This window comes from Drosophila takahashii, chromosome 2L (assembly GCF_030179915.1).
Source record: "Drosophila takahashii strain IR98-3 E-12201 chromosome 2L, DtakHiC1v2, whole genome shotgun sequence".
Classification (NCBI taxonomy): Eukaryota; Metazoa; Arthropoda; class Insecta; order Diptera; family Drosophilidae; genus Drosophila; species Drosophila takahashii.
The window spans coordinates 23,654,894-23,667,885 of NC_091678.1; the positions used below are offsets into that span (position 1 = coordinate 23,654,894).

The window sequence follows — 12,992 nt, forward strand, 5'->3', positions numbered from 1 at the left end:
AACCTAGTTGTAGAGAGAATCGCCTAGCTATAGTTACATAAATACATGGGTAAATTTCGACAATCAATTTAGCTAGCTAGAAAATTTCAGGCATACGTGGCTCGAAGCTAGATCATCCCGGAGATCTGCATAGCAAGTAAATAGTTTCCTAAATAGAGTTCAAAGGCGGCAAGCTAATCAGTCCAGCAATCCTCGTCGTCCTCCTCGTCGAAGTCGCGCACATTGAAGTCCTCGTGGAACAGGTCCTCGCCCTCCTCCTCCGAGGACTCCGACTGTCATCTGTGGCCATTGATGCGCTGCGGCAGGCCGACCACGCCCACTCCCTTGGGCGGTCTGGGTATCCGGATGCTGGTGGACGGACCGGCCAGGTTCGAAACCGATCCCGATGCAGATCCCGCGTTGGTTTTCCCCGAGACACTGGGTATCAACTGGGCATTCAGCATGGTCGTGTGCTCGAAGCAATTGCAGCAGTATTTATCGCATCTGACCACCAGAATGAGTCCGGCCAACAACCAGATGAGCAATCCCGGCCAGGAATGTACGGCACATCCACTGAACAGGATCACGCCCATCAGCAGCGACATTCCACAGATCACGGGACTCACGTTGATCACACTGCCCGTATATTTGGGTATAAATCCCATCATTATAGTCACGATCAGTACCCCGATTCCACCGGTCAAGGCAGCCGGTGCCCAGTGCATCATCAGACCGGCAATGCAGAGGGCTATGCCCAATCCAATCACCACAATGGCGAACATGGTCACGCGCCAGGAGCTCACTGTTGGCACTCGCACACTGCGCTCCAAAGGACCCGCTGTGGTTACCTGGGATTTTTGAAAAATCATTTAGAATAGATCATAAAGGAGCTATGCTTGGATCTCACCTTGATCTTCTCACGATACTCGTCCACAATGGCATCAATGTCCGTTGAGGTGTCCGAATCGCTCTTGTCAAACTTATCGGGGTACTCAAAGTCAGATGGCTAAAAAAAATTGTAAAAAACAATTATAAACCAACATTTTTTCTTTTTTTATTTGGTTAGTTAAAAAAGGGCTATCTGTTTTTTACTGTTGTTTGTCTTTCCTAAAAGTCGAATTAGCTTAGTTAAGTTGTAATATACAGAAACATCTAAAATAATGAAATATTCCGCCCAAATCGCCACATTTTATTTAATTTTTTATAACCAATGATTTATTTAGTATATAAAATTCATAACTGTTGAACTATTTTAAAGCTTAAAGTAATTAAAATCGAAATTTCAATATCAATCTAATATAGATTTTATGGTGATTATGGTATGGAAGCTTTTCGAAGCATGTTTCGGAAACATAATTTCAAGTTCATACTGGAGCACAATCAAGGTGGTGGTCGTGGTCCCAACAAAAGATAAAGCCACACAGAACCTAGAGATTAAGTCATGAGTACAAGGGCTCAGCTAAATAACTACTATAAAGTGTGTGACTATCTTAGATTATTTTTATACCCTTTACACGTAGAGTAAAAGGGTATATTGTAATTTTCGAAAAGTAAATAACAGGGAGAAGAATAAGTATGTATATGAATATATATTTTTGATCAGGACCACTATCCGAGTCGATCTAGCCATGTCCGTCTGTCCGTCTGCATGAACGCTGAAATCTCGGGAATTACAACAGCTAGAAAGTTGTGTTCTCTTATGCAGATTCTAGAGGCAGTTCCTAGCGCCCGTCTTTTTTTCAAATCGGACCATTCAATATAAAAGTTATACGCAAGTAATAAAATTGTTGATAGATTCACGGAATCAGCCACTTTGCTGATTACATAACTCAACCTTCCTCGCACTTATTTTAGCTGAGTAAGGGGTATCTGATTGTCGAAGTACTTGACTATTTCGTTTTCTTTTGTTTGTATATAAATTTAATCACAGTCTGGTTACCAGGCCCCAGTTTCCAAGATGGATCACCAACCGCAAGTCGTCCAGCAGCTGGAGGGTCTTAAAAGTTTTTACACCCGAGATTGGCCAAAATATTGCAAGGAATATTACTGCCTGGATACTTTTCTGGATCTTCATAAATGGGACTCTCAATTGAAGGATGTCAAACTTTACGCTCTTCCCAATCTAGAACTCGGATTATTTGTGATTGTGGTATGAATGTGATAGATAAGTCTTCAATTTTAGCGAAATCTTTCTATATTTATTTTATTTGAATCGTTAAGGATCGTTATCAAATTTTTGTGGGTTTTTTGGAGGCTGAAAGCTCCGAAAGTGTTCTCAAGGAATCCCTATTGAAACTGGACTTTTTTGGAATGAATCAATTTGCTTCTATGCCTAAAAGATATTTTACTGTTGCAACCGATATTATTAAGGCGAAAAATTTGAAATTGGATATCGATATTATAACCTATTCCATGATTTTAAGGAAAGAAGAGGCCCTGTGCCTTCAAGTGAAGTATGTATAAGTAAATTATAAAGTTATAAGCCTTTGAACTTATTTAAGAACTTGTTAAGACCAACAGTTGGCTTCTCCTTAAAGTCTTTAAGTCTAGAGGATGCTCAAGTGATTTACGAGAATTGGAAATATAGTGAACATGACGGCCTTTCCTTTATTCAACGGCAAATTTGTTATAACACCAGTGTGGGCTTGTATAAGGACGAAGACAATGAACTTGTCGCTTGGTGTATAAAGTAAATATTTAAAGTTAAGACCCGAACACATTAAGATATCTATTCTTAACTACTACTTTTTTACAGGGCTCAGGATGGATTATTGGCTGCCCTTCAAGTCAAACCCTCCTACCAACGTCGAGGTTTTGGTGCTACGATTGTGAAAGAATACTCTAGACGAGAGGCTGAGCAAGGTCGTGACACAATCACCGAAATTGTTTTTTCAGAAAACAAGGCATCGTTAAATCTGTTCCAAAAATTGGGCTTTAGGATCAACGACCAGTGTCATTGGTTGTACACGGTAGCCACAAATGAAGTTTGATTTAACAAGCATATTAATCAAAAATAATTGCTTTGATTGCTTATGAAACTGTATAAGAGAATCTAGCTATATAAAGAGAGATATTTAAAGAAGGTGATTTAATCACACAAAAGCTAAGAATTTAATTTATTTTTGTTCGGTTAGTGAAGAGGGAAGGTAATTTCTAAACGGAAATATATGCTCAATTGAAAGTCATTGGTTTACAAGATCTCGAGGGGTTTTATTTGAACTCATCCCTATATGCCAAAAGAAAAATCCTAAGGACTCTATAGTACATACTATACATATATTGTAGATCAGGAAATATACGACGTTTGGACACCAGTGTTGAGAAAATCTTGACAAACTGGTAATAAATTGCTGAGAAAACATTATAAGCATTTTTAAGCAGCTTTCTAGCTATTTCCCTTGCTCTAAATTACCAATTCTTTAATAATTTCTAGTATATCGCGTTCTGCACTCACCGGTGGCTCTCCATCGGACAGAATGGTGGATTCCACATCTCGGCCCTCTCGTTGGGGACAAGGCGAAGTGGGTTCGCCCAGGAGCAGCCACTCCTTTTCGAGCTCCTGTTTATTTCGGGGCTTTGTCTTTGGCTTTTTCAAACCACTGTGCTTGGGTAGACCGATCTTCCAGAGGCTCCTCTTCAAGCGACTCGAACTGGAAGTTGCTGCACTGCTGTAACTGCTACTCTTGGCAATCGGAGCTGTGGAGAGACGACTGTACGACAGTGAAGACTCGCTGCTGGGCGCCATGAACTTGGGTCTATACGGGGTATACAGGAGATAGAAGGCCCGTAGGAATACCCCGCCCATGTGGCCAGCGGCCAGTGTGTAGCTAAGATGTTGCAATGGACAGGCGAAGGCCAACATGGCGCACATGCTGCCGCCAATGAAAACGGCCAGCACGGGATTTCCACTCTCCGAGCTCTCGTAACTGATCTGCTTGGACAGTATCCTCCACTCCGAGGTGGCCAAGCGCACCACAATGCCATATAGTTCCGGAAAAAGCTCCAGAAATGCCGCCGAACTTGTCAGAAGCAACATACAAGCCGAGGCAGGCACCAACTTATGGAAGCCACTTTCATCTAGGATGTTGAACAAAGGCACGGCTACATACTCTTCATGGGTTCTGTAAATATTTATATTTATATGGGATAAAAATAAGAATTGGTATGTTTATATTTTATAAATTTTATATTTTAATATAATAAAAAAGTTAATTTTTGATTAAAACTTAATAAAATTAAAGCTTAAAATCTCAATTTGAAATGCATATCATAGTAAATAAATTAGTTATGTGTCAATTATTATCTCCTTATCAAACTTACTTGTAGTGCACCACTGTGGAGAGACAAATGGCAGTCAGCAGCAGCGAAATACTGACCAATCCCGTGATTAAGGTCGCCGTGAATCGTCCGCTTCGATGTTGTTGGGGCCAATCGCTGGGGAAGGAGTATGTGAGCAGGGCAGTGGCCAGGAAGACCTGCAGGTGGTGGTTAGAACCAGTTATTAGCCGGATAATTCCTCAAATAGCTGCTAAGCTAATAACAGACGTTCCCTTAGCCCACAATTGTTGTTTACCCCATAACAAAACTGTTCTATTCTCTTAGACAGGGTAATATATTTTTGGCTTGAGGGTTAAAAATAATAAGAAAACATTACTATTTATAATAAATTCCATATATTTTAGTAGTTCGAAAATATCGAACTTCGAATCGAATATTTAAGACTTTTAAGATTTATGATTATGATTGATTTCAAAGGGGTTTTAAGGGTATTATCGAATGCGGTCTAATGAGAACCCACGATTCTTCCGAGTTTTTGCTGTCTGACTGGTGGCTTTCCACCCAAGGAATGCCGGAGAAAAAGGGGGGCAAAAAAGAAAAACGAAACGCGGCAGTACGTGTCATAATCAAAAGCCCGTATCCTGTGCCTTCAGCTGCGGTCACGCAATTGTTCCCAGTCACGACAGCGAAAATCGATGGGAGTCGTCGGCAAACAAAAAAAGGGAAACCCGCTAAACAAAAACAGACTGGCACAGTGCAGTGACCCAGTAACAAAGTTCCAGATGGTATGGGGATTCAATGGCTACATCTACATCCACTTACACTGCTAATGCCATCGGGCTGGAAGTAGTTCTCCGTAGACCAGGCCAACATGTCGCCTCGCCACCAGCCGACGGCGCTTAGAATGGCATTCAAACCGAACATTCCGAGTGTTAGGATGAGGCTGAAGGCCCTCGAGTGCTGTGAATACGTTAATGCAATGAAAGGGGGTGCCTAGATAAGGGGGTGCATTTGGATTTGGACTTGGACAAGGAGTACCCACCTCCAGGCCCAGCATGAACATCCCAGTGACAAGGAAGACAACAGAGACGCCAAGAACATCCGGCCACGGCTCATTCGCGGGTGCATTACGGCCTGAAATTCAAATTTAATTTGTAGAGACTTGTAGAGAATTTATGGGAATTTTTTTTTTCGAAATCAGCCTAAAAGTATACTTTTTTTGTTTAGTATTCTAGGCAACATTATATTATACATTCAGCCGGCACAGTCCGTGACGAAATATAAGGTATACGTATTTTATTAATTTACTGAAATAATAAAAACAAACAAATAAAAACTTCGGGTTGGCTTAGAAATGTATAAATGTTTATTTAAAAAAAAATTGACTCTGTTTAGCTTTCGGGTTTTAATCACTTATTTTCGAGTGTTCTATTTTTAGTTTTAGTTATTTTAGATTTCATTTATTTTAGCTTTATAAATAGTAATTTTAGCAACTACATCGGCCTGGGCTATCACAGAAATAAAACACTTTTCTTTGCTTGATTTGTAGATATTTACTTAAAATTTATGTAATGTTAAAATAAAGTAAACAAAGTAATATGCACTTTACATTTTAGAATTTAATTTAATTTATTTTCTTTTCCAGTTACCACTCACCCAATATAAGGATCCTGGCCAGACCTCCGGTCATGGCATCCAAACAGGCGCTGAGAGTCCTGGCCAGGGCCGCACAGGCACACATGGCGGCCAGAGCATCCAGCCAGGTGGCCAAGAACAAACAGCCAAAGTCAAACTTATTCGTGGCCCTCACATACGGCATTTGCAGGCTGCGAAGACTTGTTTTGCAACGAGCTAGAATAAAGTATATTAGTTTATAATATTTATGGAATAATTCACCTGATTCTCACCCGACATTGTGCCATAGATGGTGGCCAAAAGGACGGCAAAGAGCAGGCTCTGAGCGGATGCTTCATTGTAGACAATCAGATACGATATTACCGAGGTTCCCAGGGCCAAGCGGGCGCCACTTCCACTGCAGAGCACGTCCAGCAGGCTGCAAGGATTTAAAGGACGAAATGGAGAAAATTAAATTGAATAGCCTTGGAGAGACTGCCCTAATGAGTACGAAAGTGTGGAAATTAGGCTGCTGCTTCTCTTGTTCTTATTGCAGCTCAGGTTTCGGAGTTAAAATAGAGCGGTCAGAATACAAAGTGCTTTTGGCATCTTAATGAGTTTTTTATTTGGGAACTTATCTGAACATTTATATTAGTTTTAATTGCCCGCTTACTTTGAAATTAACACTTAAATCTTTTCGAAGAACAAATAATAATTATTATATCAAAGTTCGCAATTCTCGTATATTTTTTATGAAAACAAATGGCAGTAAACATTTTGGGAAAAACATTAACAACATTAAATTTAATTTTTTATACTGCCCTTTAAGGCCAACAGGCCTTCGCCTGCATAATAAAATCGACGTGATGACTCTGTCACCTTCCCCAGGATATGACTTTTGTGGTTAGACACCCATACAAACACACCGAATGCAAGGTCCACACAACCCCAACTGTAACCACAACCACGTGTACAAACACACGGACAGAAAGGACATGCAAATTTTTTGCCTGGTAATTTTTTGGCGCCAAGATGACAATGGAATGGATTACACAACGAGAAAATATTTTATTTATATTTTTTTTTAATAAATTCCGTGTTTTAGATTTTTATATTCAATTTAAAAAACTTTTATAAAATCGCTTTTACGAAACTTTTATTAAATACATTTTTGAGAAAAAATATTTAAAGAGGGTTTGATGGATGGATTACACAACGAGAAAATCAAAAATAATTTCATTCTATTTATATATTTTAATAAATTCCGTTTTTTACGCATTTTTATATTAAATTTAAAAAACATTTTATAGTAGCACTTTTTATCAGGGACCGTAAATAATCATTTTTTGAGATTTTTATTTTAAAAGGCCTATTGAGATTTGTACAAGTTTTAGTCAACAATTTAACTGGTTTTTATGCACTTCACAGACATGAACAAATAACAGTTAACTTGCTTTCCAGATTTGTTGACATACATATGGGACGTTCCATATCAACTCGGCCACCCCCTTTTTTGATTTTTTTTCTATTTGGACAGTACCACATTGATTGCAAAGCCCCTTGCTTCCAATAGTTTACCTCATACCTATTTTGTCAATGTTACCACTCTTTCGCCGTATAATCGCGTTGAAAAGAAAACACAAAATCATTTTTATCCTGCGAACGGAAGAAACAATTGGCATTGTTCAAAAGCAGAAAAATCTGTCTTTCCATGGCCGATTACGAGAAAAAAAATAGATTTTATTAGACCGTAGATGACCAAGCGATAGCGTTTTTAAAGTCTAAAAGTAGGATTTCGTCCAAAGGGCCAGTCTGCAAAAATACCATTATATTTTTCTCAGAAAGCCCCATATTTAACGGATTTTATGCCGCTGGTTTCAAAGTGGGATCTATCTTGTGGAATTATCTATGAATTATTTTCATTGATTTATTAATTTTTTCCAAAGCATATACGATTATTTTAAATTACTTATTAGTTCTTTCTGACAGTTAACTACACTAAAAACGAACAAAAGAATTCATAGCTAATTACTCAAGAGAGATCCCACTTTGAAACCAGTGGCAAAAAATCCCATAAATTTGGGGCCTTTTGAGAAAAATATAATGGTATTTTTGCAGACTGGCCCTTTAGACGAAATCCTACTTTTAGACTTAAAAAACGCTATCGTTTGGTCATCTACGGTCTAATAAAATCCATTATTTTTCTCGTAATCGGCCATGGAAAGACCGATTTTTCTGCTTTTGAACCATGCCGATTGTGTCTTTCGTTCGCAGGTTAAAAATGATTTTGTGTTTTCTTTTCAGCGCGAATATACGGCGAAAGAGTGGTAAGATTGACAAAATGGGTATGAGGTAAAATATTGGAAGCAAGGGGCTTTGAAATCAATGTGGTACTGTCCACATAGAAAAAAAATCAAGAAAGGGGGTGGCCGGGTTGATATGGAACGTCCCATATACGATGTGGACAATAGTAAAAAGAACGTTATTTTTGACGTTTAAAACAAAAAATCACAGTAGTCTTTTTAAAATAAAAATCTCAAATAATGATTATTTACGGTGCCTGCTTTTTATTAAATGTTATTTTTTTTTGGGAAAATATTTAAAATTTATGAAGCAATACTTTTATATTTTTTTTTGCAGTGTAAAAGAATGAGGGAAAGTGGTGAAAGGAGAATACGGCTGTTTGTTCTGTGTGGCTTTGCCCAGCTTTCGGATGCTATGAGTCATTCGGGGATATCCTCTTACGCCATTGAAATTGGAGCTCCCACAGCAAGCCATCCATTTTCCACTTTCCCTGGCCAATTTTCTTCTGATTGTAATTATGTGTACTTTTCGTGCATATTTTAAGCAGCTCGATTATCCTAATTACATGACTAGCTTCTGGCAGGCTCCCAGGCTTCTGGTTTTGTCCTTGCTGCGTTTGGGAGGTAATAATAGGGGATGTCATGTTGGGTAGCACTACGTATAATTCTCCTCAATTCGTCTCCCATTTTAGTCTATTTTTAGTCGCAACTAGTGCAAATGATTGCGAAAGTAAATAGATAAATAAATAACACAGAACGTCGCCTCAATTGCCTGTCTTTTTATTTTGCCTCTGCATGTGTGGGATTTGAGTTAGTAAAACGCGTGGCTAACAAGCTAAAAGAAATAAAAAACTGGAACAAGTTTGTTTGGTTGAAATGGGGGAACCCCTAAGCACACAATTTTTTTAATAGACATGATGAAATAATTATAATGAAAGAATACTTGTCAAATTCCCGGAAATGTGTAAACTTAATTGAGAATAGCTAAATATGGAAAATAAAGAACGAATCAATATAAACTTGCTTGCGAAAAGGCAGTGATAATTATCATAAATTATATTATAACAATGATTAGATATTCATTAATTAAATATTTAACGCTTACTAACTTTCTTTAATTTCATTCAATGAGCTGGTCCAAAATATATAAATTCTTACTTTGTGATTTCAAGTAAGAGTGAATTTGCATTTAATTCAATTAGGTTTTAGGTGCCTCCCTCTATTCTTTAGAAAGCTCAGCGCAGGCATATCAAGTATACGCACTATGGGCGGACAATTGTAGGGGCCAAGAAAAAACTAATTCAAAAAGCCAGTCAGTGTGACGCCGCCAGAAGAAAACAAAAAAGCAAATACCAGACAGAAGAAAACAACAAAACAAGAAAGGGAAGAACCAGAACGAGGAAGAAAACCCACACACATGGCAATCAAAAATCAATTTATTGATTACACGACGAATATCAGTCATAACAACTATCAGATATGGTCGAAATGGCTGTCTAGTATATGCCAAATGTATATATGATATGAATGAATAGGGCTAGAATCCTACCTGCCACTCGACATGGTTGGTGTTGTTGTTGCAAGTATCGCTTTTGTGGGTTTCCCTCGGCTGGCAACTGGCCAGGTTCAAAATGTGATTTGTTGCTCGTTTTGTGGCACAACTTGGCCAACAGGGGCTGGCATTTTTAGCTCGGAGCGGTGATCTTTAATTTTATATTTTATTCAGACACTATGACACTTGAGCTTTGGCCTTTAATTAGCGAAGTCATTCGAATGGTAATTTCAGCTCCTTGACACGTAACCTGGGAAAATATGTGGGAAAATTCGAAGGTAACGCGTAACCACTCGCTTAAATTGGCCGCAATCCACTGACTGCTCACTTGAAGCTTTTCCTCCGCCGTCCAAGGAGCTTTCACCCGTTTCCGACGCACAGCTGTCCGCCGGATTCGGAATCGGATTATGATTCGGATTCCGAATCGCAACGACAACTGTCCTGCGCGTTGCACATTGTTTACGTTTACAGTTGGTTGGCCTGCCTTCTGCTCTTTGGTGGGAAAATGTGGGAAAGTGGCCTGGGTGGGGTGAAAAATCCGGAGGGTCATTGCTTTTGATGCTTCTCAAGTGCTCCCCAAGTGCAATCTCTTTGCATAGTTAATGCATTTTATTTCTGCATTGGCTGTATTTTCTTTCCCCGGCAAGGTCTTTTAATTAAGTTTATTTCAAGCCACACTTCTTTAATTATTCTCTAATTTAATTTAAGTGCTAAAACTTTTTAAATATGACGATAATTAAACTTGTTAAATTAAAACACATTTACTTAATATTGATAAAGTTTTCGCCTGTTCTATTTTAAGAATCACTTTTTGCCACACGTACATAACTGAACAGAGCTGGAAAATCTGGTTATTAATTTTCAAAAATAACTGTCTAGACAACATGTTTATAATTTTGCTTTCGACTTTTCTATAATTAATTCAAACAAGACTGCATTTCAAGTCACGCAGAAAAATATCAATAAATTAAGATGTACAGTTTTGATAAAACAAAACCAAAATAAACTCAAACAAGTAAATAAAAACTTCAATATAATAACATCTATTTAGCAACCAGAAACCATGTACAATTCTCAATTTTTATGTTCACTGTACATCGACAAAAAGGTATTTAAAAAAATAGATTTAGTAAGGATAAAAAATTCTTATTTAAAGAAGCTGCGTTTGCTGCGTATTAACAAATACTCAGACTAAGGTAACAACAAAATGTAAATTTAACATGTATATAATAAATTAGAAGTAAACAATCACATAAGTATGACAATGAATATTGTTTAACAAATTAAAACAAATTTTGAATCATCAATTAACAATAACTGGCATTTATTAAAGCTTAGGTATTATTTCTGAATTGTTTACGCCGCCAAAATAATAACTTTCACACCTACAATGTTTTTGATTTTCGTTCAGCTGTTAGAAATGTAAACAAAACTGCATTTACCTTCAAATAAAAAAAAATTAAATATTATTTTTACAACATTAAATGGTTTTGAAAAATTTTTTAAGTAAAATTCTTCTTCGTTAAATAATAACTCGCATCGTATTTGCTATTCTCAATGATACCCCAAAGAATATTTAAAATTCAAAGTTGCTAGATCTGGCATTTATCCGAGAAGATGACCTTGACTTGTGCAAATAACTCCCGCATTTGTGCTAAAATTTGAAACAAACAAAAGCGAGAAGCGGTCAAAATAAACAGCTAAGACGGCAATCAAGCCTGATCGCAGACCTTGTGGTAATCAAAGAGATAAACATTTTGATAAAACCATAGACCATCTCATCCTATCGAGAGTGTTCTATTTTCGGCGAAAGGGTAAAAACTAGTGGAGCTGGCTTAAATGGCGAATTTAAGTTTTGGGTAGAATGAAACGGGTTTTTTGTGGGCAATTAAACGGAGAACAGTGACCATAAAAATCAAAACAATAAAAGCCAAAACTATCTAAACATATAACAAGCCGTTTAATTTGAACGTGTGCACTTCACTGAAGTTTTAGAGGCTGCTCTCATCAAATCAACGACTCCTAGAGTTCGGCCTTCTGGCCAAATTTGTCAGTTATTTTGACCTTTTCACTTATGAATTGTTTATGAATTGAATTAAAAATAGTTTTTTCTTCTCTATGGTAAAGGCTAACTGGTGCGGTTTATAAATATAGTTTCGGTGAAATTTATGGCTACTTTAAGCCGCCTTCTCTTATTTGTTTTAGCTGCATTGGCCTACATTCATAAAAATTTAGGTTATTATAATGTTTAAGAAATAAATATGCCCGGTGCTAATGATTAGACATCGGATTTTAGGTGAAATCGTATTTTGTAAATACGATTTAAAGCCACATTTGATTAGTTACAAATTTTATTTATTAAGTTATAATTAGATTTAGGTGAAACTTAATTGAGGTTTTTGTAAAAAAATTTTAACCAATCAAATGTGGCTTTAAATCATGTTTAAAAAAAACGATTTCACCTAAAATCCGATGTCTACTAATGATGCATCGATTTTCTTACAACATTTTACAACGCTTTTGGGTATGACAGATGTTCACTTCAAGTCTTTAGAGCATTTATGTTAATTGAAATCAAAGCCAGAAACAATATAATCAAAATTCAATGCCACTTCTGCTTCACATATAAGACTTAGTGTTTCTTTAGGTCTTCTTTTTCTATGGGCTTTGGGAATGTGGCTCTATGAAGTCGGAAGTTGTTGGTCAGGTTTACAAATAACACTATATTGAACGAAGCAATTATGATTTGCTTTGGCAGACCAATGCTTAACAGAATCATCGAATGCTCAGTTTGTGTGGAATTCCCATAAATATTCACAAAGAGAAGAACAGTTAAAAATTATAATAATTTTGACGTGGTAATTATCATATAGTCGATAACATTTTAATTCTTATGAATCACTGGTTATAGCAGTGAGAACAATGTGCAAAAAAACTAAAAGCCAGTTAATATGATTTAATGTTTATTGGGTACAAAAGTAAATTTTTAAAAAGTAAATATGAAAATATTTTCTTTTAATACATACCCTTTCTTCTTCTTTAAATATTGTTTTTTAGCTTAGAATTATTTGGAATTATTTACCCTTAGAACCCGTACCTATACCCGTACAATAAACTTAGATTCAACATTGAGTCCACAAATAGTCTAGGTATTTTCTTAACGGTTAAATTGACAATCGTCAAAATTCAACTGAAAAATTCAGCAAAAAGTTTCGTTTTATTTATTTACCTAATGTTTTAATTGCAAACAGTAAAATCAGTGAGTC

The 12,992-nt window shown here is 36.9% G+C and overlaps 2 protein-coding genes across 2 annotated transcripts; one reads left to right on the forward strand and one right to left on the reverse strand.

Moving 5' to 3' along the window:
• Positions 1–68: 68 nt before the first annotated feature.
• tadr (torn and diminished rhabdomeres) lies at positions 69–10,027 on the reverse strand. Its single transcript, XM_044393587.2, has 9 exons — positions 9,724–10,027; positions 6,165–6,310; positions 5,914–6,108; positions 5,300–5,391; positions 5,080–5,217; positions 4,300–4,454; positions 3,434–4,100; positions 887–985; positions 69–827 (listed from the first exon to the last, which is right to left on the reverse strand). The coding sequence occupies exons 1-9, from the start codon at positions 9,735–9,737 to the stop codon at positions 276–278; spliced, it is 2,058 nt and encodes a 685-aa protein (XP_044249522.1). The 5' UTR covers positions 9,738–10,027; the 3' UTR covers positions 69–275.
• Positions 1,932–2,996, forward strand: LOC108064170 (uncharacterized). The gene is made up of 4 exons (XM_070219713.1): positions 1,932–2,128; positions 2,200–2,432; positions 2,492–2,668; positions 2,735–2,996. Exons 1-4 carry the CDS (start codon positions 1,937–1,939, stop codon positions 2,967–2,969), a joined length of 837 nt encoding a protein of 278 aa, XP_070075814.1. The 5' UTR covers positions 1,932–1,936; the 3' UTR covers positions 2,970–2,996.
• Positions 10,028–12,992: the final 2,965 nt, after the last annotated feature.

What these genes read in the sequence shown, in the direction of transcription:
- LOC108064170 (XM_070219713.1), top strand. Translation starts at nt 1,937, where the DNA reads ATGGATCACCAACCGCAAGTCGTCCAGCAGCTGGAGGGTCTTAAAAGT. An exon ending in TCGGATTATTTGTGATTGTG is followed by an intron (nt 2,129 to 2,199) that starts GTATGAATGTGA and finishes TGAATCGTTAAG; the next exon opens with GATCGTTATCAAATTTTTGT. An exon ending in GCCCTGTGCCTTCAAGTGAA is followed by an intron (nt 2,433 to 2,491) that starts GTATGTATAAGT and finishes GAACTTGTTAAG; the next exon opens with ACCAACAGTTGGCTTCTCCT.
- tadr (XM_044393587.2), bottom strand. An exon ending in AGCCCGATGGCATTAGCAGT is followed by an intron (nt 4,455 to 5,079) that starts GTAAGTGGATGT and finishes CACCACCTGCAG; the next exon opens with GTCTTCCTGGCCACTGCCCT. An exon ending in TGTCCGATGGAGAGCCACCG is followed by an intron (nt 986 to 3,433) that starts GTGAGTGCAGAA and finishes AATTTTTTTTAG; the next exon opens with CCATCTGACTTTGAGTACCC.